The sequence below is a fragment of the Monodon monoceros genome, unplaced genomic scaffold (assembly GCF_005190385.1).
Source record: "Monodon monoceros isolate NGI ecotype Baffin Bay Population unplaced genomic scaffold, NGI_Narwhal_1 Super_Scaffold_21, whole genome shotgun sequence".
NCBI lineage: Eukaryota > Metazoa > Chordata > Mammalia > Artiodactyla > Monodontidae > Monodon > Monodon monoceros.
The window spans coordinates 127,202,182-127,229,188 of NW_021703778.1; the positions used below are offsets into that span (position 1 = coordinate 127,202,182).

The 27,007-nt window shown below is 43.6% G+C and overlaps 2 protein-coding genes across 9 annotated transcripts in view; both read right to left on the reverse strand.

Moving 5' to 3' along the window:
* DDHD1 (DDHD domain containing 1) overlaps nucleotides 1-7,440 on the reverse strand; it is a 91,307-nt gene extending 83,867 nt beyond the window's left edge. For 7 of the 8 annotated variants that reach the window (XM_029237667.1, XM_029237670.1, XM_029237666.1 and 4 more), the window contains exon 1: nucleotides 6,402-7,393. In XM_029237667.1, coding sequence (XP_029093500.1) covers nucleotides 6,402-7,254 — 853 coding nt within the window. In that variant the 5' untranslated portion in view covers nucleotides 7,255-7,393. Of the gene's footprint in view, nucleotides 1-6,401 lie in introns of all 8 variants that reach the window. The other variant, XM_029237669.1, reaches the window with a different exon arrangement.
* Nucleotides 7,441-7,617: 177 nt separating this feature from the next.
* LOC114903906 (nuclear cap-binding protein subunit 2-like) overlaps nucleotides 7,618-27,007 on the reverse strand; it is a 37,579-nt gene continuing 18,189 nt past the window's right edge. The window contains 1 exon segment of the mRNA XM_029237136.1: nucleotides 7,618-7,765. Within this exon segment, the coding sequence (XP_029092969.1) occupies nucleotides 7,618-7,765 (148 nt within the window).

The window sequence follows — 27,007 nt, forward strand, 5'->3', positions numbered from 1 at the left end:
CAACAGTGAGAGGCCCGCATACCGCAAAAAAAAAAAAAAAAAAGATTCCAGATATCTGAGGTCCTTGGGTACAGAAATATTAATAACATTGTGATTTCCAAAGACTGGCCTTGCCCCCAACAGTCAGTGAAGAGAGTTTATTTGAACACACAAGTGTAATGATTATAAAGATTATGTAGATATAGTTAAATGTAACAAGATATTAGAACAAACATTAATGATTGTATAGTTTATTCTTATTGTATGGTAATGTGGCAAAATTAGAACATAGAATTACTTTTATATGATCATATCAATATTTCTACCATTTTCCCTTAGTTCTCTAGCACAGGCGATTTCTATTTTTCACCACTTTGAATTCCACGTGTCCCCTAATCCAGGGATATCAAAAAAGTATCTGTATTACGCTTTTCATCCCATTAATCCACTCTTGTGTCAGTGGTTCAACATCTCTTTTTTTTTTTTTTTTTTTTTGCGGTACGCGAGTCTCACTATTGTGGCCTCTCCCGTTGCGAAGCACTCTGGACGCGCAGGCTCAGCGGCCATGGCTCACGGGCCCAGCCGCTCCGCGGCATGTGGGATCTTCCCAGACCGGGGCACGAACCCGTGTCCCCTGCATCAGCAGGCGGGCTCTCAACCACTGCGCCACCAGGGAAGCCGTCAACATCTTTTATAGGCACAATTTCCCTTCACCAAGGCAAGCTCAAAACAGTAGAATTGTAGGTTAAATATAGTGGCTATAAAAATGTTTTTCCTTGTTTTACTTTTTAACTGAGCTTCTAGGAATGTACTGTGGCAAAAAAAAAAGAAGAGACTATATCTATAACCTTCATCAATGTTGAAGTTCTTCTTGATAAAGTGCACAGTTTAAATTTCATCAGACTCATGAAAAGATAAAGGTCTTGGATCAGACTGCCCAACAATCAGGGATTCTAGGACTGCCTGCCTCCCCACCTCTTCTGCCAGGAATCTTCATCTTAGGCTTCCTGTGAACACATTCCATACTTCCCTCTCTCCTTTTTATCCCCCTACTCTCCTCACCCAGTGAGGATAATTCTCAGAGGATTCCATGACCAGCACAGCATATCCAGCTTTTCCTTGCTCTCTACAGAAAAAAATCAGCCGTAGGGTTTCAGACATCAAAGATCTTAGCAAAGCAGAAATTACAGGGTGTAATGTGAAGATAAAAGACCCAGGAAATAAAATTTGGAAGAGGGAAGAGTAGAAAAAGTCTTTTTTTACGGCAAAATAGTAAAGGAGGAAACAAGAGGGTGATGACAGACGGAGGAAAGAAAAGCATACTAATTAGTCTGAACATTTATATAAAGCAACTTGCACAACACGCATTATCACATTTGAGCCATACACAAACAAGGTGGATCAATAACTGATATTAAATCAGTTTTTAAACTAATGGTACAATGCAAAGGGAAAGAAAAGTCCTGAATGCTTTGGTCAGGTAGTGCCAAGTCCTACCCTCCATACAAGTCACCCACTAGTCATTCATATCTTTGTGCTATTTCAGTAGGTCTCTGAAACAAAGTCTAAAGCAGGCTTGATCTGGAACGGAGCTCTCAGAAGATTTCCGCCAGGGTTCTAAAACCTGAACAGTCAGAATTCCAGTGCAGCCCAAGGCTGCTTTCCAGGCTGAGCTAGTGGGAGATAATGCAGTTAAAAAGAGTAAAAGATAAAAGTCTCCCAAATTTTTTAGTGTCAGGCATCTCTAGTCCCTATAGCTCTGCTTTACTGAAGGCAGAAACTGATCAAGAAAGAGTACCTTCTACCAGCTTGGACTCTATTACCTTCCTCTGATGCCTTGTGCTTCATAAAGGATTATTACTTATTAAGGTTATTAACCCTTGAATGAAAAAGACCTAAGAGATGGTTACAGCTACGCCAAGTTAATAAAAATCATATAATTTGGGTACTTGCAGAAAAAGCCCTAATTTTTCTGCCTTTTTATTGGGATAACACTTTCCAATATTTTATTGGGATAATAATATTTTCTCTTCAACATATCATGAAGACTGATTAATTTCTGAAGTGTTTGAAACTGCAAATGGCTTAGAATTATAATAATGTACATAGGCCTGATAGTACACAAAATGGGGGAAGGGCAGGGGTGAGGGAAGCTGTGGCTTATAGTTAATGACTGCTTCTGGAAACTACACATTCATATAAATATTTGGTCAATTAAATAACTAATTTAGGACTTCCCTGGTGGCGCAGTGGTTAAGAATCTGCCTGCCAATGCAGGGGACACGGCTTCGATCCCTGGTCTGGGAAGATCCCACATGCCGCAAAGGAACTAAGCCCGTATGCCACAACTACTGATGCCACATGCCATGGCTACTGAAGCCCGTGTGACTACAGCCCGTGCTCTGCAACAAGAGAAGCCACTGCAATGAGAAGCCTGCGCACCGCAACGAAGAGCAGTCCCCGCTCACCGCAACTAGGGAAAGCTTGCATGCAGCAATGAAGACCCATCACGGCCAAAATAAAAATAAAATAAAGTTAAAAAAATAACTAATTTAGTCAATGAATGGATATTACATATTGCCTAGTGCACACTGCACACATCACTGCTATCAGAATTGCTTTAAAACTATTTTTTTTGTTTTTTTATTTTGTTTGTTTTTGTTTTTTTTTAATTTTTGGCTTCATTGGGTCTTCGTGCTCCATAGCATGTAGGATCTTCCCGGACCAGGGTTCGAACCCGTGTTCCCTGCATTGGCAGGCGGATTCTTAACCACTGCGCCACCTGGGAAGTCCTAAAACTATTCTTAACTCATCAAATATCTCTATAATGTTCCAAATGCCTTCCCATAGCCTACTACTAAATGCTTCGGCCATTTCTTGTTATTATTCTTGACAAACATTTCACCTGTGATGAGGTAAAGGCCAGTGACAACAAACCCTCGGTACTCAACAGTTTGAATACCCAGTCTTATTAACCTTCATGTGAGTTTCTACAAGTAAGGTATAAAGTTTTCTGAGATCCACACAGATATAGTTAACACCTAGTACTTTGTGTCTACTATTGTTCTAAGCATGTTATAATAATAATTCACAAAACAAGCCTATAAGGTGGATACAAGCAGCTTCGTTAAAACACAGGGAGCAAGGGAGTTCACTTAGCCATAATCAGCAATGATCAGTTTTTATCTAAAATGTCCACATGCATTGAGAAAAATATCTGAACAGTCAATAAACAAAAATAAGTTTCCTATAATTAAAGTTTTCACATGTAATAATATTGGCTTCCTAGCTATGGTAGACAAAACTTTTGTTCCCCTTCCAATTCATGTACCCCAAATTGGTTCAAATTTTATCTGTCAGTAAGAATTCAAAAGGAAAAGTAAATATAAATTAAATTAACACCTTTCTTTTAGACTAGGCATAGATAGCTAACGTATTGGCTTCAATACCCAGATAAAGTGTACTTAGGTCACAAAAGTCACTAGAATCCTACCACCATTATATGTAGGAACATATTGGACTCTTTTTTAACCTTTCATTACCACTATTTGGAAAATTTCCAGAAAGGTTTAAAAAGAAAAGTAAAAAGGAGGAAGGTGAAAAGCTGCAAAGTTCATAAGAGTCCTTCCATTTGAAGAAAGGCTGAAGAGTCCATACTGGGACTGAACCCTCCTGAGATGGTGTGAAAACTTACATAATACACAAAGACCTGAAGAGCCAATTAGAACAAAGTTACATGGGATTTTGTGAGAAGCAGTAAATTATGGACAAAAAGCACTATTTTCCTTTCAACTCATATGGAGGCCTGGGACACCCACAGGATTGTATCTTGCAGAAAACTATCTAGAAAATGCTAAAATGGAGTCAAAATAGGTGTTGCTGTTATGCCAGTAAACAAAAATTAATTTATAAGCTATAGTTGGTCTATTGGTGATCTGATATAGGAAAGAAGATTTGAGAAGACTAAGCTTTTCCTTTCCGGTTAATTTTTGTAGCCCCTAACTGTTCCTCGATTTATGACACTAGCATTCTAATGATATTCTCCAACTGTCCAATTCAACCTTTGTGTTGTCACTAATCATCTAAGTAATAGAGAACGTTCAAGTGTTTGGTTCCTTGATACAGGGTAAAGTCCAAACTCCTTAGCACTGCATGCTACCCTCTTCCTTTTCTAGCTACTCTCCCAAATGCACCATTCACAGGCAGATGCTTCCTTCACAATCACCTCATGTCCCTAATCAAACACGTCTGTCTCTGTGGTGGTCAAATCTCAAACCTAAGCTGTGTGGTTTGACCCCTGCAGGTATAGCCCTAATTTCCTCAAAGTGCCATGAGGTTTAATGCTTCTGTATCCTTGCATATGTTACTCCATCTGGCTGGTATGCCTTTCTCTCCATCTCCCTGGTTCTTCTGTCTGATTAAATTCATCCCTGAAGACTCAGTCTCACATAATCTGAGAAGCTTTTCTGACATCCTCATCCCTAGGTGGGTCAGATGCTCTTTGGACACTGGGCTGTATTCCCCCACTAGACTATGAACTGTTTTACCACTTTCTAGGTGAGTGACCTTGGACAAGTTCATTAATTTCACTGAGCCCGTTTCTTCATATAAAGAACATTAGCATTCATTTGCTGCCATCACTATGAAATAATGAATGTGAAAAAATCACTTTGTAGACAGTCAAGCACTGTGTAAGCATTAACAATCTTATCATAAACCAAAAGAACACACAGTATTCTAGGTGAATATACTTCAGTTGATCTAAGGTAAGATTCATCTCTTGGTTTCCAGGCCTCTCCAAGGATGCCCTGCATTTTATCCAACTTTATGACTCCAATTAAGTCCTTGTGCTTCTATCTTCAAAGGAAAAAAAAATCTATCATGATGTCTAGGTCATCTGAAGAAAAGACTTAGTGGGAAGCTCCTCAAGGGTAAGGATTGTCCTTTTTTTTTTTCACCTTTCCTATTGCCTTCACAAGAGTACTGCATGATGTACAAATACTGGTAAAAAGGAAAAAGATAAATGAGTGAGTGAATACAAGCATATCCTGTCCTTAGTGAGCTTATAATCAAAAGGAGTGAATGATGTGACAAGTCCCATATGAATCTGGCCTTGTGAAAGTGGTAACAAATGCCTTCAATGTCATCTTAAAGTGTAGTAAGAAACTGAATTTCCTGCTATGCTTATTTTGTTTGGTGATTTGATACATCTTGTAATTGCTATCTTAGTGACTCATGCTTAACGTGAATGTTTTAACATTATAGAATCGCTTATGCAATTCAATACCTATTTTAAAAAATATTTTCTGCACTAGGCCCTATGAGAATATGAAGACAAAGGTGATGGACTTTGCCCAGAAGATGCTAAACATACAGAAAGGAAGCTAAGTCATCAATACATATAATTAATACAAGGCAGAATGTTGTAAGATATACGGAAGACATCTGAGCTAGGCCACTGGGACCATAAAAATTATAGCTATATATCACAAATTACTGGGGGCCAACAGCTTCTGCTATTATAGAATATTATATACATGTATATATATAAAACATTTGCTACATGCAATGGTGGATGTTTCTGACGGCCTTCCTCCTTAACCTAATTACAAACCTAACTGTGTTGTTGTGTAATGAATAAGGACTTACTGTTAACACCTACATCACACGTGTGTACCAAGCACAGTTCCAAGGCCCTTAGGTATATTGCCTCATTTAATCTCCACAAAAACCCTACGAAGTAGATACAGTAATCCCTATTTTACAGAGGAGAAAACCAAGGCATAAACCTTGTACCTTTTCAAGGTTAAGAGGCAAAAATGAAAAGATGTAAACAAGGACCTGAGAGAGAAAAACGAGTATTCCACATAGAGTGAGCGGACTCCACCTGCCACAAATGCTTCGACCAGTGCTTTCCACCTCTCCCAAACGCACCACTGGAAACAACCTATCTCCCTTCCCTTCCCGCCAGGGATTAATTTTCTTTTCCCAAGTGCATAACTGATTCAGATTCTCTCAAACGTTCCCAATCCAGAGGGCAGACTGGTATTTAAATCATAGGCAGTTCAGGGTAAATGAGACCGAATCAGATCCCGGGGTGGACGAAGCTCAGGTAGGATCACTAAACTAAAGCTTTGGCGCTGGCCATCCGTTCCTGGATCACCTCCAGGGGATGGCAGCAGCACCCGGCTGACCCAGGGGGCGCTACCCCGGCAGTATCCCCCAGGCGGCTGGGGTTTTGCCATCTGCTCGCTTTACCCTTCACCTGCCGGCGCTGCCTGCACGGTCTCCACCCTACTCGGACCAAACGCCAGGCCTCACGCGCCTCGCTCTCCCCGCAGTCAAGTTCCAAAGCCACCCGGGTGCGTGTCGGCCCCCGTAGAGGCAGCCCGTCCCGCTCCCTCCCCCGGCCGGCTACTCACGGTTCCAATACACCGGGTAGCATTCTCCTTGGGTCACATCCACCTCGTAGAGGCCGCCCCGCACACACACCCGCTCGATGTTCACCAGCTCCTCCATCTCGCGCCCGTGCCCGGCAATGCGCGGGCAGAAGCCGCAGACGCGGTCCTCGGCGTCGTCCTCCGCGGAGCTGGAGGCCGGCCCCGCGGGGGAGGCCGGGCCGCCCACATGGTCGCCGTCCGGGTCCTGCGCCCGGGCCCGGGCCCCGGTGGCCTGCGGCAGGGCTCGGAAGGCGAGCTCGATGCGGAACGAGTCGTAGCCGATGAAGGGCTTCCAGGTCTTCTTGTCCTCCTTGTAGAACCAGCGCACCTCCTCCGGGCCCAACTCCGTCACCACCTCGTAGCGGTGCCGGGCGGCCGCACCGCCGAGCCGGGTACGCTTCCTCTCCCCGGGCCCCCCTCCGGCCGTCCCGCCGCCCCCCGAGTTCGTCGGGACCAGCGGCGGCTGCTGCGGCGGGTGCAACGACGAGGAGCTGCCGCCGCCACCACTCTCGCCCTCGCTGTAGTAGCGCAGCGAGGAGCCCGAGTCGGCCGAGCTGAAGTCATAGTTCTCGTCACTGAGGCAGGGGTCCAGCGCCAGGTGGTGGTTGTGGTCCTCCGCTCCCGACGCCAAATGCAGTCCGGGCTCCCCGCGCAGCAGGGCCAGGGGCACCTCGTCGTCGCCCGGGTCCCCGGAGGGCAGGTGGTCGAAGCAGCAGACGCTGCCGCCGAACGCCGGCTGCGCATCCGCGCCTAGTTCCCAAGCAGTGGCACCGCCGCCGCCGCCCCGGCCGTTATGCTCGGGGTTTCGGGGAGGCCCGTGGCCCGGGTAATTCATGCTGTGGAGATGCCGCCGGCTGCCCGGCCCGGCGCCGAGCCGTGGCCCACAGCGCTTCCGCCACACATTCAACGCCGCCGCCCTCTCCACCAGGAGTTTTTAATCTTTCAAATCCTCACCGTGGCTGCGGGCGGCAGCGGCGGCGGCTCCGCCCCCACCGAGGCCCCCGGCCGCCGCAGTCGTGTTCCGCCGCCCGCCCCATTGTCACGCAGCTCGACGTAGGTGGCGCTTGGCCCGGAGCCCCGCCCCGCCGGCCGCGTGTGCAGCCCCGGAAGTCCCTTCTCAGCCCAAGGAGTGCGGGATCCGCGCCTCTTGCCCTTCCCGCCGCGGGAGAGGGGTCAGCTCGTGATTCCTCAATTCCCTTCACCTCCTCTCCCTTCTCCCTGCCGTGCTGCTGCTTCGGACCCCGCCCTTCTGAGGGTCAGAGTTCAGGTGTGGAGAAGCTTTAGCCGACTCATCCTTGCAATGCGTGTCTCGAGCCCAAAGGCTTAAGCTACCCGTCGAGAGGGCCCTGGGAAATTGGATTCTCCTGACACTGGTTTTGTGACCTTAGGCCTGCCTGCAGCCCCAGCTGGACCTTATCGATCACCTGGTTCTGGTCCCTCCAGAATTGTCGGCCTATGCGAGGGCATTCCACCACTTGACCACTAATTGCTTACGTTGCGCCACCACTCCCACTCAAACCCAAGTCTAAATCTCCCTTCATATGCCATCTCATATTACTGCTAGTCTTGCAATACTTATTTTCTGTTTTCTCAACCTCATTGTAATGCCCCTGTTGGAGACCAAGTCTATATGTCTCAATCTCTCCCACACAGTGGATGCACCGTCAATGTTGATTATAATGGTGTCAAGCACAGACAGTTGTGATAGATTACTGGATTGAAAACCAGAAAACCAGGTTCTAGACTTAGTTTTGATAACTAACCACAGGCTGGTCACTTAATCTCCATCTGTTTGGTTTCCTCATCTGTAAAATTAAATGATTATTGGACTAGATGCTCTCTTAAAGTCTCATAGCAATGGAATTCTGTAACCTTTTTGTAAAAAATTAATATTTATTTATTTATTTGGCTGCACCAGGTCTTAGTTGCAGCACATGGGACCTTTTTAGTTGCGGCATGCGGGATCTAGTTCCCTAACCAAGGATAGAACCCTGGCCCCCTGCAGAACTGGAACCTGTTCTCCATGCATCTCTGATTCTGTAGCTTATTTCCTGGGATCAGGTTGAATGCGGAGGCTCCCCTATGCGGTTCTTTTATATTACAAAAAAAGTTTTATAAGCCAATCACCCTATGTTAAAAATCCAGAGAAAAACAATCTCCAATGTCAGTATTCTCAATTCAAGATCAGACAATATTCAGTTTCTTTTTCCACCATTTGTGATGGAATCAGATTGATAGAGCATTTTTTTTCTTGCTGCTGGGATCTAACCTGTCAGAGATTGCCATTATTTAAAACAGGACAGTCTGGGACTTCCCTGGTGGTGCAGTGGTTAAGAATCTGCCTGTCAATGCAGGGGACACGGGTTCGATCCCTGGTCTGGGAAGATCCCACATGCCGCAGAGTAACTAAGCCCACATGCCACAACTACTGAAGCCCTCGCACTCTAGGACCCCTGAGCCACAACTACTGAGCCTGTGTGCTGCAACTACTGAAGTCCATGTGCCTAGAGCCGGTGCTCCACAACAAAGAGAAGCCACAGCAGTGAGTAGCCTGCGCACAGCAACGAAGAGTAGTCCCCATTTGCCGCAACTAGAGTAAGCCCACGTGCAGCAACAAAGACCCAACACAGCCAAAAATAAAAAACAAAACAACAAATAAAGGACAATCTCTAGCTTGTATGTGTTTGAAAAAAGGCATTGCTTCCCATGGGCAGATACAAAACACTGTTGGCAGTCATGGCTTGGTAAGTAGAGCATAGGCTGGATTTCTGCTCCAATTTGTGCCCTTGGCTGGATAATCTTACACAGTGAACAACCCGCCCAACTAGACACTGCAGCCCTGACTCAAAGCACATAAGATCAGAGCCCTTGTTTCTGTTTATATTGCTTTCTGAGTACCTGCATGTCAATTTCTTCTCCAGTCTTTCTATGGACAACTTTCAGAATCTGAAATTAGCTCTGAGCTTTGATCTATTTGCTACCCATAACAGCATTCATTCTACAGTGTTTTGATGGTCACCTATGTGCCAGGTATCTCTGTGCTAGGTTCCAATACAAAAGAGAATGGGAGAGACTCAGTTCCTTCTTCAAGGACATTATTGCCTAGTGGGGGATACATACAAGTAAACAGATACATTATAGTACAGTGTGCAAAGTACTATAAAGGTTATTTAATATACGGAATATCACAACATTTAAAATATCTCTATCCCTTTAGGTTTCTTGATGGACTACCTGTACAGCTACCTGGTCAGAGTATTTTCCTCCGTAAAAAAAAAAAAAAAAGAAAAAAAATTATTCCCTTCCCTGTACTGAATGAATGTTCCTGTTGTTTAAATGTTGTGCTTATTAGGTTATGCTGAGAAGATTATCCTCTTGGGGACCATTGCATAAGGCCACAATTTTTTAAGTAGCATGATCTTTCTTGAAGAAAATGTTGATCCTCAGAGATGATGAACAAAATCACTATCCATTTGGCAGGAGCAGGGAACCTCAGGTTCTCTCCTGACCTCACTATCTTGATTTAGACCTTGGTGAGGGCAGATATCAATCAGTATTTGTGGGAGTTAGTTGAGATTGCCTCTGTCTCTTGGAAATGAGCTGGGACCAGAAGGACAGAGCCATGTAGCCAACCTCAAGCTGACAGTGAATAAAAGATATTTGAAAGTATAATACCTAATTTCACATAACTGTATGTGTTTATTTCATTGTTATTCCTTAGCCATATCAAGGCAAAAGCCACAAAGCTGCTCTATTCAACGTCTTCTGCTTTAAGAAGTCATCTTTTATCTGATTCTTCCTGCTACCACTATCCTACCTTTGCTTTCTAGAGCATCTTTTCAGATCACATGATCCTGACAAGAGGGGGAAGGGTTCCTCTATTCCAGTCCCAACCTGTTGGAACAGATGTCAAGTGGGTCCTCACCACTCTACATTATTAGTGTATGCAATTCACACAGCAGTATCTGAACTTCCATGGTTGTATGCAAAGCATTCTATTTTTTTTTAAATAATTACCCAAGACCAAGCCTTCTTCACATAAGCCAAATAAGTATGATCGATTCAGACTTTTGGCATTTGTGGACCCATGCTGCTGCAATAACCAGGTGGATGTGGAGCCAAGCCTGGAAAGTTCTCATTGGTTGGGAGAGAAAAAGAGGCAAAGCCAGCTGGTTTGTAGTATAAGAGACTGAAGCATCTCATGGGCACATCTTGCCATGCTCCGTTTACTATTGGGCACATGGCAGGGGCTATCTAGCAATAGCAGCCATCTTCCCCTTGCCACCTCTCAAAAGTTACATGGTGCAATTTTGTGCTACCCTTCCCTTTTCTTCTCTCTCTCTCTCTTTTTTTTTTTTTTGCCGTACGTGGGCCTCTTACTGTTGTGGCCTCTCCCGTTGCGGAGCACAGGCTCCGGACACGCAGGCTCAGTGGCCATGGCTCACGGGCCCAGCCACTCCGCGGCATGTGGGATCCTCCCCGACCGGAGCACGAACCCATGTCCCCTGCATCGGCAGGCAGACTCTCAACCACTGCGCCACCAGGGAAGCCCCCTTTTCTTCTCTCTTAAAGGTTGTCCCTGTTGTCCATTTTAATCCATTTTCACCTGTGTAAAAATATTAGGGTTAGCCTTATGCCATGTAATTTATTATGAGCCAATAACTCACACCTGCACTTGAAATGGCTTTGTCCAAAGTATATGGCAGAATATTTAGAGTGAAGAAAGTCATATAACAATACCCTCCGTCTGCTGTATTTCCTATTTGATAAGCCATCTGCTACATTTAAATTTTTTATTTTAGGATTACTATTTATTTAGTTTCTTAAAATGTGAGTGTCTTAGTCTCAGGCTGCTATAACAAAATATAACAAACTGGGTGGCTTATAAACAACATTTATTTCTTATAGTTCAGGAGGCTAGTAAGTTCAAGGTCATGGTGCTGGCAGATACCGTGTCTGGTGAGAGCTTCCTGGTTCATAGATGTTATCTTTTCACTGGGTCTTCACTTATTGGAAGGGGCTAAGGAGCTCTATGAGGCTTCTTTATAAGGGCCTTCATGACATAATCACCCTCCAAAGATCTTCACAGATGAAGATCTACCCTCCTAATGCCATCACCTTGGGGATTAGGATTTCAACATATGAATTTTGGAGAGACACAAACATTCAGACCATAGCAGAGAGTGTCTTTGGTCACAGACTAAATGGAATGATAACCTAGCCTGAAGCAGGATACATTCATTGAACCTGTATAAGATGTCTACAGAGTTTCAGGCATTATCCTAGGTCCTGCAGTGAAACATTCAACTATCTAGAGGTATCTTTAAATAAACCCAGAATGCCAACTTTTTAGTTCCTGTGAGGAAAATATTGATAACTGTAATGCCAGAATGACCACAGGAGTCATTCTTTCCCTAAAGGCAAATGAAAAGAGGAAGCCAAGTTACAATCAAAAGGTAGCTGGGCAAGCAGAAATAACGTAGGAATACATAATGAATAAAGTCATTCATCCTTTTGTTTATTCTTTCAACAAATATTTATTGTCTAGTGCTATTTTGCTGATGGTTTGTTGTTTTTATGTTTAACTGAAGTCACACTTAAGATGTAGAATTATTAAGTGCATTTACTTAAAGATTTGCAAGAAATCTGCCCACAAAACTGTACTTATCAAAACCTCATAAAATTTTTTTTTATATTCCTTCTGGAAATAAAGGTCAATGGTATTGAAGGTTTATATTCAAATGAAAGAAAATGTAAATCAGTACAATACTGATGCTCAATGGAGGCAGCTGCAAAATCCTCAGCTTGTTTGTATCAGAAAGAGCAGATTTAGCTATTTCCCTGACCTTTCATTATAGAAAAGTGAATTGGACCATAACCATAGGCTGCTGTGAGGTCTGCATTATGCATGCATTTGATGATGTTTGTGCTTCAGGGTTCTTTCCTATCTCACCCTGGGGCTAAACTGAAAATTTAGTATATAAACTGGAAATACAGCAGTTATACAGTATATAACTCATATGGGCCTTCAACACAAAGTAATTGATAAGCATAATATTAGGCTGAGAAAGACTTAAAAGCAGCATCATGTATGTGTATAGTTTATTCTGGTTTTTATATAACAAGAGAAAAAGGAGAGAAGAAAGAAGTCATGTTTCAGTAGGGATTTCCATTAGAGCAACTCTGGGTAATTCGCAGTGTTTCAAGGACTGAGTGGCAGAATCGAGTCACTGTTTTTGCAACTGCTGCTTAAGAGTGTTTATCCTTACACCATAAAGTCAGCATTTCAAATATAAAGTTTCAGTTTGAATAATATATAATTCTAGACTCACAAGCCCACAAATAAAACCTCTTTCACAACTTTCCCACCGGCTTTTTGGCCCACACTAAACAGCTGTTAGGGTAAGGTCATTGATGAATTAAAATGGGATGGTAGGAAAGCAAAGTTCTTCAGGAGTACAATCTTCTTCAAGATTTAACAACTTGCATTTTGAATACAAGAAACGAGTAACAACGGCCTTGCCTTTACACTATGGATATTCTTTTCCGAAATTTCTCAGAGAAGTCACGGGTTTTCTACAGAACGTTTTGGGGGTTGGGCAATGGGAGAGAGTATCTTTCCTAAACACTTACAGAGACATAGTACTAGAAAATACAATTCAAACTGTATTATCTCTGTTTTGAAAACAACACAATAAGAACAAACAAAACAAAAAAGTAACCCAGAGTAGGAAGTATCTTGGCATTGGAATAAAAATAGCAGAATGGTTAAATAACCTGTTGTACATCTGTGAAGCTATGGAACATTAGGCAAAGAGCAATTAAAAAGAATGTACTGGCACAGAAAGATCTCCAAGTTGTATTACTAAGTGAAAACAACAAGTTACAGAAGAATTATCTGTGGTTTGATTGCATTTTTACATCAAAAACACAAACCCACACTCTATATGTTTATATAGACACATGTTTGTATATATTCACCTACATCTGTGTAAATAATTGGTAAAAGTTTGAAAGGATAAGCTGCAAATTACCCACATAGTTACTTCCGGAAAGAAAATGAAGTCGACTTAAGTTCTATATTAATTGAACTTTATATAAGCATACATTTGTATGTTACTTGTATAATTACAAAATTACTGTACTGATATTATCATCTTTCTCATATGGTCCCACCAGGGGCTTATCCTGTGTAAGTCTTTGCTCAGTTTTGATGGGAAGGACATTGCAAAGCTCAACCTGCTTCAAAATATTGATATTTCTTCAACAGCCTGCCATGGTGAGTCCTTCCTTCCTACCTGGTCTGATATACACCCATAATTTGAGGCACTTTCTTGAGTTATATAATAAAGGTAGGTGTATTGTTCTTGTATATGTACCCTTAAAGTGTGTATAACTGGTATGGCCAGGCTTTTCACTAAGTATAAATGAGGTCATATTAAGTTTTTAATGCACAAATTATGACTTGAGCTCCCACTGACTGGATTGCTAGTCAAACATTTCCCAAATATTTTCTGTTGTCCCCGAAAGGACGGCTTACATCTTCTCACAATCTGTTCTGTCCACTACAACAATCATCCTCGCCCACCACATTCCATTTCTACTGCTCTGGTAGCTCTGTGTCTACCCACGTGTTCTTACTGGCCTCCGAGTATCTTGAAGGAACCTCACTGTCACCTTACTAATGGCGCCATCCTCTCCTGATATTGGCAGTAGCTTTGCCAAGTTGCTGTCTTCAGATTCTCCCCGAGCCTCCACCATCCAGGTGCCAGAGTAGTGCCAGGCTGAGCTGGGAGGAGAAGAGATCAGCCCTCTTCTGGGCTCTGAGAAACACCTTTCACCTGAAACTTAGAGACTCTGCCTAGATTCACAAAGCTTCCCCTTCAACCTCTCCCTTCAATTTCCAGTCCCTAGGGCCAACTCTCAGTTCCCTTCTTCTTCCTGTCTTTCCCCTTCCCAACATAAAAGATGAAGATAAAGCCTGGGGTCAACTAACACAGAACAGTATGTGCTCAGATCGGAACATGTAGCATCTGTGGTCAAGTTAATACACGAAAAAGGTCAAGCACCTTAATAGCTTCTCCCAAGAACAAAGGAATAGTCTCCGCCAAAGGCAAAGAAAGAAGCCTCTGCTTCTGGGTACAAAAGAAACTACAACTCTTATATGACAACGTTCTCACTTATACTCACTGTATAGGAAAACCCTCAACTTTTCCCCTTCCTCCTGTTAGGGGAAAACCCAGTTCTTCCCTACTGCCTTTTTCCCCTGTGTGTCTTCTTTACCTTCAAACAGAATGCTTCACTTCTGACACTTCTGGTCACCAAATGTGTGGAGGTTTTTCCCACACCAAGAAATTCTCCATGACACCAGCTGGGTGTCCTACAATTTAACTCAATTCTGACACTATCTACCTGGAGATAGTGTCAGATCCTGCAGGTTAGGGGCTCAGTCCCACAAGCTGCCCCTCCCACCACACTTCAGATGCCAAGTGAAAGTAGTAGGTTCCCAGGTTACCCACCACTTCTGTCTAACTTGGCTGCAAATGGAGATTCCCACAATCTCTCCTAGTTTTAATTTGCTAGAGTGGCTCACAGAACTCAGGGAAACAGTTACTTCCTTTTACCAGTTTATTAAAGGATATGATAAAGGCTACAGATGAACAGCCAGATGAAGAGATACATAGGGCAAGGGATGTGGGAAAGGGCCTAGAGCTTCCATGCCCTCTCTGAGCCCACACTCTCCCGGCACCTTCGTGTGTTCACCAACCGGGAAGCTCTCCGAACCGCATACTTTTGAGATTTTATGGAGACGTCATCATGCAGACATGATCAATCACTAATTCCATTTTCATTCCTTCTCCCTTCTCAAGAGAATGGCGGGGGGAGGGGGCAGGGCTGAAAATTCTAAGCTTCCAATCAAGGCTTGGTCTTTAGGGTAACCAGCCCTCATCCAGAAGCCATCCAGGAGCTGAATCAGAGTCACTTCATTAGAACAAAAGACACTCCTATCACCTAGGAAATTACAAGGGTTACAGGAGCTCTGTGCCAGGAGCTGGCAGCAGGGAACAATATGTATTTTCTATTGTCTCCCACTCACCCAGGTTTGAAAAATCTTAAGGCCCAGGCCCAGCTAGGGCATCCTGGGTACAATGGAAGTTCTGCCATCCGGAAGGAAAAAGATAGCTTTTTTCCATTAACCCAATAAAGTCACAATACTTTATCAGATTGGTAAAGGCACAAAGGGTTAAAACTCTTAAGACCAATCAATGTCACTGTATGAAAGAGTTGGAGCCAGAAAACACTGGATAGTTCCATATGAATCTGGTAGAAAACAGGAAAGACATAGGGTAAGAGGAAAAACTTCCAGAAAGAGATTCTAGACATGAGTTGTGTGGAAGAAAAACTCTGGCCCTATCAATTAAGTGATAAATACTTTGACTTTCTAAATTCACCCGTTAAGTTAGTATCATCAAAAAACTGAAAAAGTTGTCATAAAGATGACTGACATAAGATTATAAATCTTAATAGATAAAGAGTTCCTATTCATAGATTGGAAAAACTAATAAACCCCTGTCAAAAAACTGAGCAGAAGTTATGAAAAGAAAATTAGCTGAAGAGGGAAAGAAAACTTAAAAATGGTTAAAAGAATTGGATGAAAGTTTTGTTTGGCACATTAACAAAACCAAATATAAAGTGAAACAATACTTGCATTCTATTTTGTGCCAAGCAAAGTTTGTTTTTGCTAGATCACAGAGGCCCCTGAGCCAGTACCATGCTTGTGAGGCTAGAATTTATTCTGTAATACTAGGAACACACAGACTGTTTTTTTAGTGGAAGAGTAACATCACCTCAGCCCCTTCCCTCTTTTTGAAAGGAAGATTAATTAGTCAATGGGGTATAAGATGGATTAAAGAAAATGAGATTGCCTATCATAATTGTAAAGATGAGGGAACAGTTCTAGAAATGATCTGCACAGGCATGTTGTTGGAAATCTAGCTTTGGCAAAACCCATGAGAAAGGACTGAATTATGCACTGACTTCTTCCATCCATTATACTGTCTCTCAGTAGACCTTGCTGCTTGATAAGTGATGCTAATGTACCATGAGGCTTTGTATAAGTGGATATCACACAAGAGCAGCCCAGAACTCATTTTTTTCAAATTGAACAGAGGTGTCCCTTTTTTTTTTTTTTTTTTGCCTTACGCGGGCCTCTCACCGTTGTGGTCTCCTGTTGCGGAGCACAGGCTCTGGACGCGCAGGCTCAGCGGCCATGGCTCACGGGGCCCAGCCGCTCCGTGGCACGCGGGACCCTCCCGGACCGGGGCACGAACCCGTGTCCCCTGCATCGGCAGGCGGACTCTGAACCACTGTGCCACCAGGGAAGCCCCCAGAGGTGTCCTTTTAAAGAAATTTTGTCCTTCCACAAAAATTAGGAGGCATCAGCATCAAGAATTAGGGGATTTCCATTTTCAGAAAATCCTTTTCTTTTTTTTTCCTTCTCAGTGTCCATGACCCATGAGGAACAGTTTTCTAGGCCTCCTTTTTTTTTTTTTTTTTTTTTTTGCGGTATGTGGGCCTCTTACTGTTGTGGCCTCTCCCGTTGCGGAGCACAGGCTCTGGACGCGCAGTCTCAACGGCCATGGCTCACGGGCCCAGCCGCTCCGCAGCATGTGGGATCTTCCCGGACTGGGGCATGAACCCGTGTCCCCTGCATCGGCAGGCAGACCCCCAACCACTGCGCCACCAGGGAAGCCCTCTAGGCCTCCTTAAAATGGCTATGCCATCCATTTTTAATCGTCCTACTTCATTGCAAAGATAGCCTACCTTAATTAGGCTTCCTTAAGTTTGGCTTCACTTCAAGAACAAAGAGTTTTCAGATACATATTTTAACAAATACTGCAACCTTCTTAGAAGATGCCCTTCCCCAAATGAACATAAATATTGCTTCCTTCTTTCAAAGAAATAACAGAACAGCAATTCTGTTTGATTGGCAGTAACATTAAGCAAAGCCCCATTTTCCTGTCTAGATTTCTTCTGTTTACTTCCTATGTTTTAACTATGTTCCCCACAGCTCACCAAGGACATGATGATGCAATGATGGCTTACCCTTTGCCCAATGGAGGCCTGCTGTCATCTGGCCCATCAGCGGTACTCAGGTGACTAAAGAGCCAGTTAACTGTTTTTGTTTTGTTTTGTTTTGTTTTAATAACAATTGCATGGGAGTATTTTTCAGAACTTTTCCAGGAAGAGCTCTGGGTTTAGAAAAATAATATTTGGGCTATAGTAACTTTCTCTTCCTTTCTGTAGGTGGGTACAGTTGACCTTGTGGATCCTGGAAGTCCTTAGCAGGGTCCTTCATAGAAATAGAAAGAAAAAAATTGGTACTATTAACAGAGATCAGGGAAAGCATCTGTGTTTCAAGATATAGAGTGAATAGCAGCACATGGGAATGAAGGAGTGGAACAAGCATGGGACAGGAAATTAGGAAACCAGGATTCTAGACTTAGGTCTGCCACCAGCTAGACATGTGACCTCTGGCAACCCTTTTAGTCTCACAGGGTCTGACTTTTCTCATATGCAATAGGAGGAAATAGAGCTAAGGTTGTTTCTAGCTATGATCCTCTATGATTATTTTTCCTACCCCCAAATTTGGTGTCTATGACTACATAAGATTTTTGGCTCTTTTGCCAAATGGGGGCATCAGGCATGCCATTATTAGCACCTACCAAGATGTAAGCAATTACACTGATATGTTCACCCAGAGGGAAGTAAAGCTATTGAAATAGTGGGAATGTCCCGCGGGTTGGGGGGACATTGGATGTGGCTTAGTAACTGCTTACATGATCTTATGTATTCTCTCTCTTCTCTATGATTCTCTCATTTTTTCATTCTTTTCTTACCTTATTCTTGTGTTTTACAGTGTTTTATATTCCTTTCCCAACTCTGACCCTTTTCTTTCCTTTACAGTATTCAGGTTTCAGTGCTCTTGCAAAGGAATTTTCAGAATTCAGGGTCTGAAAGAAATGTCATATTGTAACTCTTGCTAAATGAAATATAATCCTGGCCAACTTCATGCATCAGTTCACACTGGGCAAAGCCTCTGGAGTGTGAGTGTGGGTGGCGCTGCCCCTACACTGGGGTCCTGGGAGAGGATCTTTATACTTGTCATCCAAGTACAAGTGCCATGTGACTCCCACGGCATGAGGTAGAGGCTCTCGATTTGCTTCTGTCCATGTTAACCTTGTGCCCTATCTCCTTGGTTTTTTGTTTGTTTGTTTGTTTGTTTTTTTGCGGTACGCGGGCCTCTCACTTTTGGGGCCTCTCCCGTTGCGGAGCACAGGCTCCGCGACGCTCAGGCTCAGCGGCCATGGTTCACAGGCCCAGCCGCTCCGCGGCATGTGGGATCCTCCCGGACCGGGGCACGAACCCGTGTCCCCTGCATCGGCAGGCGGACTCTCAACCACTGCGCCACCAGGGAAGCCCCTCCTTGTTTTTTAAAAACACTTTTCTCTCTGTTTAAATTGCAACTTCTATTAACCAACGTAGAGTGTACCCATTTCGGGCTACATATGCAGTTATGCAAGGGACATTCCCTCTTTTTTCTCTATTCTGCCAGGTGGTCAAAATTCACCTCAGGGTCTGAGTTCTGGGATGCTCACCTCTGCCAGGTGCCAGACTGGAGGTGGGGAGCCGGGACATGTGTTTTATGTTGTCATCATTTAGCCACCCTGGCATCTGCCAAGATTATCAACTTTCCTCTCTGATCTTTGATGGTTGGCCAGTGGGTCACTCTTGTGTCTCCCTTGTCCCAATCTCAAGGCATCTTCAGGCCTGCTGGTCCTCTCTCAGTTGTATGTTGGGCATTGTTCAACTTGAAGGCCACAGTGGTACATGGAAAACTCTGCGAAGCTGTCTCAGGCACTCTGGGCAAGGGGAGACCTTGTGCAGCCATTTCTACTCTCCCACGCTAGGCCAAGTGGGCAAAGGTGAAGGACCTAGCAGGCTTCCTAGGTCCCTCTGGAGACAGTGAATGTAGAAGGACCTACTGCGGGGCCCTGGGAAGGGCCTAGGAATACCAGGCACTGCTGAGTGGAGGGGTGGGGGAGGGGTAGAGGGGTGAGAGTAAGGGGGAGAACTCTAGGTTAATATCGCAAAATATTATCCCACTACATCAATATTAATGAGCCTATATTTAATCCTTGATTTGGGGCACAACAATAATAAACCTATAAACTATTTTGACTTTTTCATTCTAAAGATGTAGCTAAGGTAGGATATTGTATTCAAAAGTCCAATGCTGTCCATAGTAACAGTGACTTTACAAAGGGTTGATGCTGCCTGGTGCTTCTGTTTTCCTTTTCTTCTCTCTTTTTCTGTCTTTCAGTGCTTCCTCTTCTGAGTTGCTTCTGCTATCTGATTTCTTCTGTTCCAGGGGGAAAATGAGATATTTCATTCATGCTGAAAGTCTCTGTCCATAGGAGTATTTAAAATTTTTAAAAGGGTAGTAGAGATAGGTCAATGTTTAACACAAAGGAATGTATCACCATAAGTGGAATTTAAGATAATCATAGGGGAGAGATTTTTACCTCTTTTTCACTACAGGAGTGACCATTCCACGGTTCAGGGGAAAGGAATGGGTACGCTCTCCTCCCTCTCTGAAAGGCGGGGCAAATCAGGTAAGGGAGGAAAACTCAGATAAAGGAGCAGCCCCGGAGGCAGAATGAGCTGATGTGAGGGAGTATCTGCAAGGCTGTACGGGGCAGAATTGCAAGGCTGCTGTCAGAAGGAGCCAATCAGAGACAGGCAGGCATGGAACCTGGCTGGTACACTGGAACATCAGGATGGGTTGAGAAGTACTGGTGGGGGCTGAGGGCTTCCCAGGTGAGGTCTAAAACTCAGAATGAGAAAAGACGTTTGCTTTATGTGGTGCTTGGCATTTGCTGTGGGCTTAAAGATACAGAGCCAGACTGGTTAGTGATCATGACGAAAAGATGAGGGAAGTAGACTCTCTTTAGTGTTCTTGGAAAGTCCCTACCATGCAAATGTTCTGTTTCCTGTGTTTTGTAATACAGTCAGAATTTATTTTCAAGAGCTGGTATTTGGCATATTCCATAAGTACCAAGCAAAGTTCTTAATATAATGGCTTTCAGATGTATCTTATTACCTATATTCTCTGCAAAAGTTGTAAAAAAATGTCTGTCATAGTCTTTGGGGCTGCCATTACAAAATAACCACAGACTGGGTAGCTTTTAAATGATGAAAATTTATTTCTAACAGTTCTGGAGTCCAAGAAGTCCAAGATCAAGGTCCTGGAAGATTCAGTGTCTGGTGAGGGTCTGCTTCCAGGTTCGTAAACATCCGTCTTCTTGCTGTGTCCTCACATGGTAGAAGGGGTGAGAGAGCTCTCTTGGGCCTCTTTTATAAAGGCACTAATCCCATTCATGAGGACTCCACCTTCATGATCTAATCACCTACAAAAGGTTTCATCTCCTAATATGTCACATTGTGGGTTGGGATCTCAACATATGAATTTTAGGGGGACACAAACAATCAGTCCATAACAGAGTCTTACTTCTAAGATCTTCCAGTGTAGCTGGATCCTTTCATTTCAACTTTGGCCCAGCAAAGTGGGCCAGGGTCAGTACACAAGGAATCACCTAGAATATTGTCAGGCTCCCACAGTCTGGCCTGACCTGCCCACACCTGGTTCAGTGTCTCCTTACAAAACTTAGCTTGTCCCAATGCATCTGTATCTGTTTAGTCAACCCTCAGCTGATTGGCTGCTTATGATTTTGGACTCTGGCACTAATCTCCTGCTTTCCTGACTGCAGGTCTTCACTCTTGGCCAGATCCGGATGCATGTGCCAAGGCCTAGGGCCACCCTTTGGTATATTGTTGTCCAGACATGAGGACCTTGATTAAATTTATTAGTATGACGGAGGGCAGGATTGGGAGTAGAACCCAAATAAATACATTTAAGCTATAATTGAATTTCCCCTACTTGTCTTCAGTTATTGAAAAAGATACTATACTTGGGATACTAATTGTAATCCTACAAAACTTCTTTTCAATAATTTATTTGTAGTCCTATCATCACTGATAGTTAACTAAAATAAAACAAATATTTTTTTTGCTTCCATTTTTCTGGGTGACAAGCCAGCAGAATACACCTTTAGAATCAGGTTCTTCTTTTTTTAAAAAAATTTTATTTATTTATTTTTAGCTGCATGGGGTCTTTGTTGCTGTGCACGGGCTTTCTCTAGTCGCGGCGAGCGGGGGCTACTCTTTGATGCAGTGCGAGCACTTTTCATTGCGGTGGCTTCTTTTTGTTGTGGAGCACGGGCTCTAGGCACACGGGCTTCAGTAATTGTGGCATGTGGGCTCAGTAGTTGTGGCCCATGGGCTTAGTTGCTCCGCGGCATGTGGGATCTTCCCCGACCAGGGCTCAAAACCATGTCCCCTGCGTTGGCAGGCAGATTCTTAACAACTGCGCCACTAGGGAAGCCCCTAGAGTCAAGTGCTTCTTAAGAATTATTAGCAAAAGGGATTATTGACTGAAGGCTGACAGACCTTGCTTGGGAGACTCTCCTGAGGTGAGGTGAGAATTAAGATGAATCAACTTCAGACCAAGGAGGAAATGGATACACTGAGTTAAATACACACACTATTCCTAGCTGTAGATTTTGCAAAATGACAGGAGCTAACAAGTAAGCCAAATACTTAAGAAACCCTGATGGGGCTTCCCTGGTGCCACAGTGGTTAAGAATCCCCCTGCCAATGCAAGGGACACAGGTTCGAACCCTGGTCCAGGAAGATCCCACATGCCGCAGAGCAACTAAGCCCGTGCGCCACAACTACTGAGCTTGTGCTCTAGAGCCCACAAGCCACAACTACCGAGCCCACGTGCCACAACTACTGAAGCCTGCGTGCCTAGAGCCTGTGCTCCACAGCAAGAGAAGCCACCACAATGAGAAGTCCATGCACCACAACGAAGAGTAGCCCCCCGCTAGCCCAATTAGAGAAAGCCCACGTGCAGCAATGAAGACCCAACATAGCCCAAAATAAATAAATTAAATTAAAAAAAGAAGAATCCCTGATGGCAGGACTTCCCTGGCGGTCCAGTGGTTAGGACTCCATGCTTCCATTTCAGGGGATGTGGGTTCGATCCCTGGTCAGGGAACTAAGATCCCACATGCCATGCAACACGGCCAAAAAAACAAAACAAAAAAACGAACAAGAATCCCTGATGGTGTGGTCCTTTCTGAGAAACATTTCAGGACAGAGGTTAATTAGAAAGTTTCACAAACACAGTCCTGTCTTGCCAAGAGCAGTCTTACCTTCCCCAGGCTTACTCAGACAGCAAGAGGTCCATTAGCACAGCGGACAGAGTCTGAGCTTGGGAGCCAGACAGGCCTGAGTTGAAGTTTTGAGCCCTCCAGTTTACCAGCTGTGTGCTCTTGTGTGAGATGAGCAAATCTTCTTCAGCTTTGGTTTTCTTCAGCCAGAAAACAGGGATAGTAATACTCATCTGAGAGGTTATTGTAGTGATTAATGATAATGCATATAAATCTGTTGGTTGATAAATGACAGCTTTTATCTCAGTGAAAGAAGGTCAAATTGCAGTAGCTCATAAAGCTTGTTATCTGGTTATGACGGATGAAATGCATACATTCCTGGATTCGAAGGCACAGTTCAGAGTGGTTTGTGATCGCCAGCATGTTCCACAGAAGCCTGTTTTTAGACTTCCCTTATTTTTGCCAAGTAGTGATAAATGCTGATAGAAACTGTCACTTGTCACATTCCCAGAAGCCACGCATCTCCCTTATCTCTCTGTTCCTCTCCAAGGAGGCTGTCAGGGAAGGCAGATCAAGAGTTCAAACAGGGGAGACACTGAATGAACGTGCCTGCTGCTTTGGCATCACTCCTTTGCTTACTTGTGGAGACGGGCCAGGCGTTCAGAGCTAGCTGGAGGAGCCCAGATAGTTTCACAGTAGTGGATACTTCCACACATTAGTTTTAAGGAAAGGCTGATATGTCTGTATGATAAATATTACCCTTTAAGTGTGGTTATGGCCAGAGTTAATCACAGTTTTGTTTTGTTTTTTTTAATTAATTAATTTATTTATTTCTGTCTGTGTCGGGTCTTCGTTGCTGTGCGTGGGCTTTCTCTAGTTGCGGTGAGCGGGGTCTACTCTTCGTTGTGGTGTGCAGGCTTCGCATTGCGGTGGCTTCTCTTGTTGCAAAGCACAGGCTCTAGGCATGCGTGCTTCAGTAGTTGCGGCACGCAGGCTCAGTAGTTGTGGCTCACGTGCTGTAGAGTGCAGGCTCAGTAGTTGCGGCACAGGGGCTTAGTTGCTCTGCGGCATGTGGGATCTTCCCGGACTAGGGATGGAACCAGGGTTCCCTGCATTGACAGGCGGATTCTTAACTACTGCACCACCAGGGAAGTCCATTAATCAAAATTCTAATCTGCAGTGCTGCAGTGTAAGCAAATAGGGGGTCCTGGGAAAGTGTCCTGGACTCTTCAAATTTATCTTAAGAGAATGTGTAGAACTTCTGGGTGTTATTGCTGACACGAATTCTCACTTCCGTACTACATGGGTTCTCATCTCCTTATTTAGTTACCAACTTATTTCAATATAAGAGTTTACCTCCTACTAGTGACCATCAAGGTGACAGCGATTTCATAAAGTCAGGCCTGGAGACAGAAATGAGGTTTGTGTTCACTCGATGTCGTCCACTGTCTTTCAGTCAGTCATGTATGAAGAGTTTGTTCATTCAGTGCCTCCACTGCCTCAAGTCGAGTGACAGAAAATATCAGAATCACTGTCACCACAGATATCATCACCACTGAGTAGTATTTATCATAAATTCACCACTGCACGATGCCAAGGCAAGACAGGTAGGCAAAATAATTGCCCATGAGTCAAGCCTGCTTAACAGACAGATAATTTCACAGAGCCCTCCAGACCCTAGTGTAAATACCCAAATGGGTCTTTGTTAATTTGCAACAAAGATAAATTATGTAGATAAAGGGGCAGGAGAGTTGGTAATATTCTAAGTTATTTAATTAAAAAATATAGTTCTCTATCCTTTTACCTTAAAGGTCTTCAAAAAAGGAAAGTGGGAGATAGGGTACTATAGTTTAGTGATTTCTAGATTTTTTTTTTCATGAATCAGTTAAATTTAAAAACAAGAATTGGAGGGACTAATATAAGGATACGAACTGTTTTGCAGATTTGTCAAGTGAGGAAATTAAAAATGAGATTGACTATAAACTATTGTTATCATTTCATGAAGAAAGACATCTGAATACCAAAATAAAAGGGTGGATATCATTTCAGAATAAGGAATGGTCTTTCAAAGTGAATAACAGTGAACAACAAATATTAAACACTTATTACGTGCAAGGTACCGTTCTAAGCCATTTGAATGTACTATTTTATTCATACAACCTTGTGAAATGGATACTATTATTATTCCTATTTTGCAGATGAGGACATTGAGGTACAAAGAGGTAATGTGTCTAAAGTAACATAGTAAGGGGAGACTTTGGATTCATTTCTGCAGAGTCCATGGTTTTAAAAACTATGTGATAAGTCTTGGTAAGCCCTCACAAAGATTTAATTTTACTAAAAAAAGAAAAAGGTTACATAACTTATTTTTTCTAATTTTGATATTAACAGATGAAAACCTGGTCACAGATCTGCTCTCGCCTGAAAATCAGGTTATCTCTCAAGGAAGGGGCAAGAGGTGGGTGGTGAGAGTAGGGGGCCAGTGTAGGCTTTGGCCTGAGCTCCATGAGGGGCCTCAACTTTAGACTTTTGATGCTATCTTCAAATATTGCTATACCTGTAGACACAAAGAGACACCAACTTGTTTAAAAGACAAAAGCAGTCATTCACAAAACTTCTTTTTACATACCACCTGTAGTGCACTTGGAGTTGACTTTTTTCCAAGTCAAGTGTGCAAATTATTTTGTGAAAAACACCATTCTGACATTGAAACTCTATTGTGAGGGAGACAGTACTTATTTCCCACTCCTCATATTTCCACACAGGGATGGATGATCCATTGCCTTGCCAGGAGGAATAGTCATGTCAGGACTCCTTTTATCTTTTGCTCCCCACCACCAACTCCTCCCCCAGGGAGATGGGATAACTTGCCCTACTGGGGGCTTGGCTTGGCTCTGTGCCTTTTGGGTTTATCTTTCAGAGCCATTCTGTCTCTGGGATGCCCACCTCTTCTGCTCTTCTCTGTGGTTCACTCACTGAGGCATCTCTGCACCTGAGGTCTGCTGTTTCAGAGTTGGGGTAAATTCACTTTGGGGAGGGTCTTATAAACCCCTTTGGCTTCATATCTAAACTCACTTTATCCAGTCAGCTTTATCTGTTATAAAGTTAACAGATATTTATGTTTCTGTCTCGGGTTTTATTTCTTATTTGGTTGCAGATTTTGGAAAGGAAGAAAGGAGCTCTTATTTATTTAGTCCCTAAACTCCAACACTGCGTGATATCATACAGTTGTAAGAGGGAACTTAGAAGGAACCTTAAGAGGTCATCTGGAACCACATCTAAGCTAAAGACTTCTACAAAATAATCATCCTTAGCATTTTTCTTAGTACTTACTATGTGACTGGCACCAGATCACAAGCCTCTGCACTAATGACCTCATTTAATTCCTATGCAGTTGTATGAGATGGGTACTCTTGACACTGTCACTTTACTAATTAGAAACTTGAAGCTTGGAGAGGTTAAATAATATGCCAAAAATTACAGAATGATTTGGTCACAGAGCCCTATTGAAGGGTGAGCCAGACAGATTCCTTCCCAGCTCTGCAGAGAGAAGACAGATACTGAACAATTAACCAAATAAATAATTGATGACAGCTATGAGGAGTGTCACGCCCAGTGCTGAGAACACATAACCTCTAGTCTGAGGGTCAAGGAAAACATTCTTCCCTGACAAAGTGAGTTCAACTGTGAGCCTTGACACTGCGTAGGAGTTAGTGAGGCAAAGGGGTGAGTGGTTGGGTGGGCTGGGAGTCAGGATGAGGGGAGGGCACTATTCCAGGAAGAGGGTACAAGAGCTGGGAGGGTCTGAAGTGAAAAGAGGTGTGGTAGTCAAGAGCTGAGAGAAGGCTGCTACAGGGAAGGTGAGGGAGGAGGGAGCACCAGATGAGGTGGGAAAGCCAGGTTGGGGTCCTGGTAGGAGATTTGCAAGCCACGCTAAGGGTTTGGGATCTTAGGATCAACATGATGCCCTTGAGAGGTGTACTTAAAGGGTGTGACAATGGCGACCATTTCTCTCTGTACCAACCCCTATTTCTAAGCTTTGAATTCTGACTCCATCAAAGAGAAAATTCCTATTAGGTGCTAATCTCTCTTCAACACCTTTTTTTTTTTTTTTTCCCGCGCCACGCAGCATGCAGGACCTTAGTTCCCTACCAGAGATTGAACCCGTGTCCCCTGCAGTGGAAGCTCGGGGTCTTAACCACTGGACCGCCAGGGAGGTCCCCACCCTGTGGCTTTTGATGAATAGCTCATCTCCCTCTTAATAAGAGGCAGCGTGTGAGAAGTCTGTTCAAT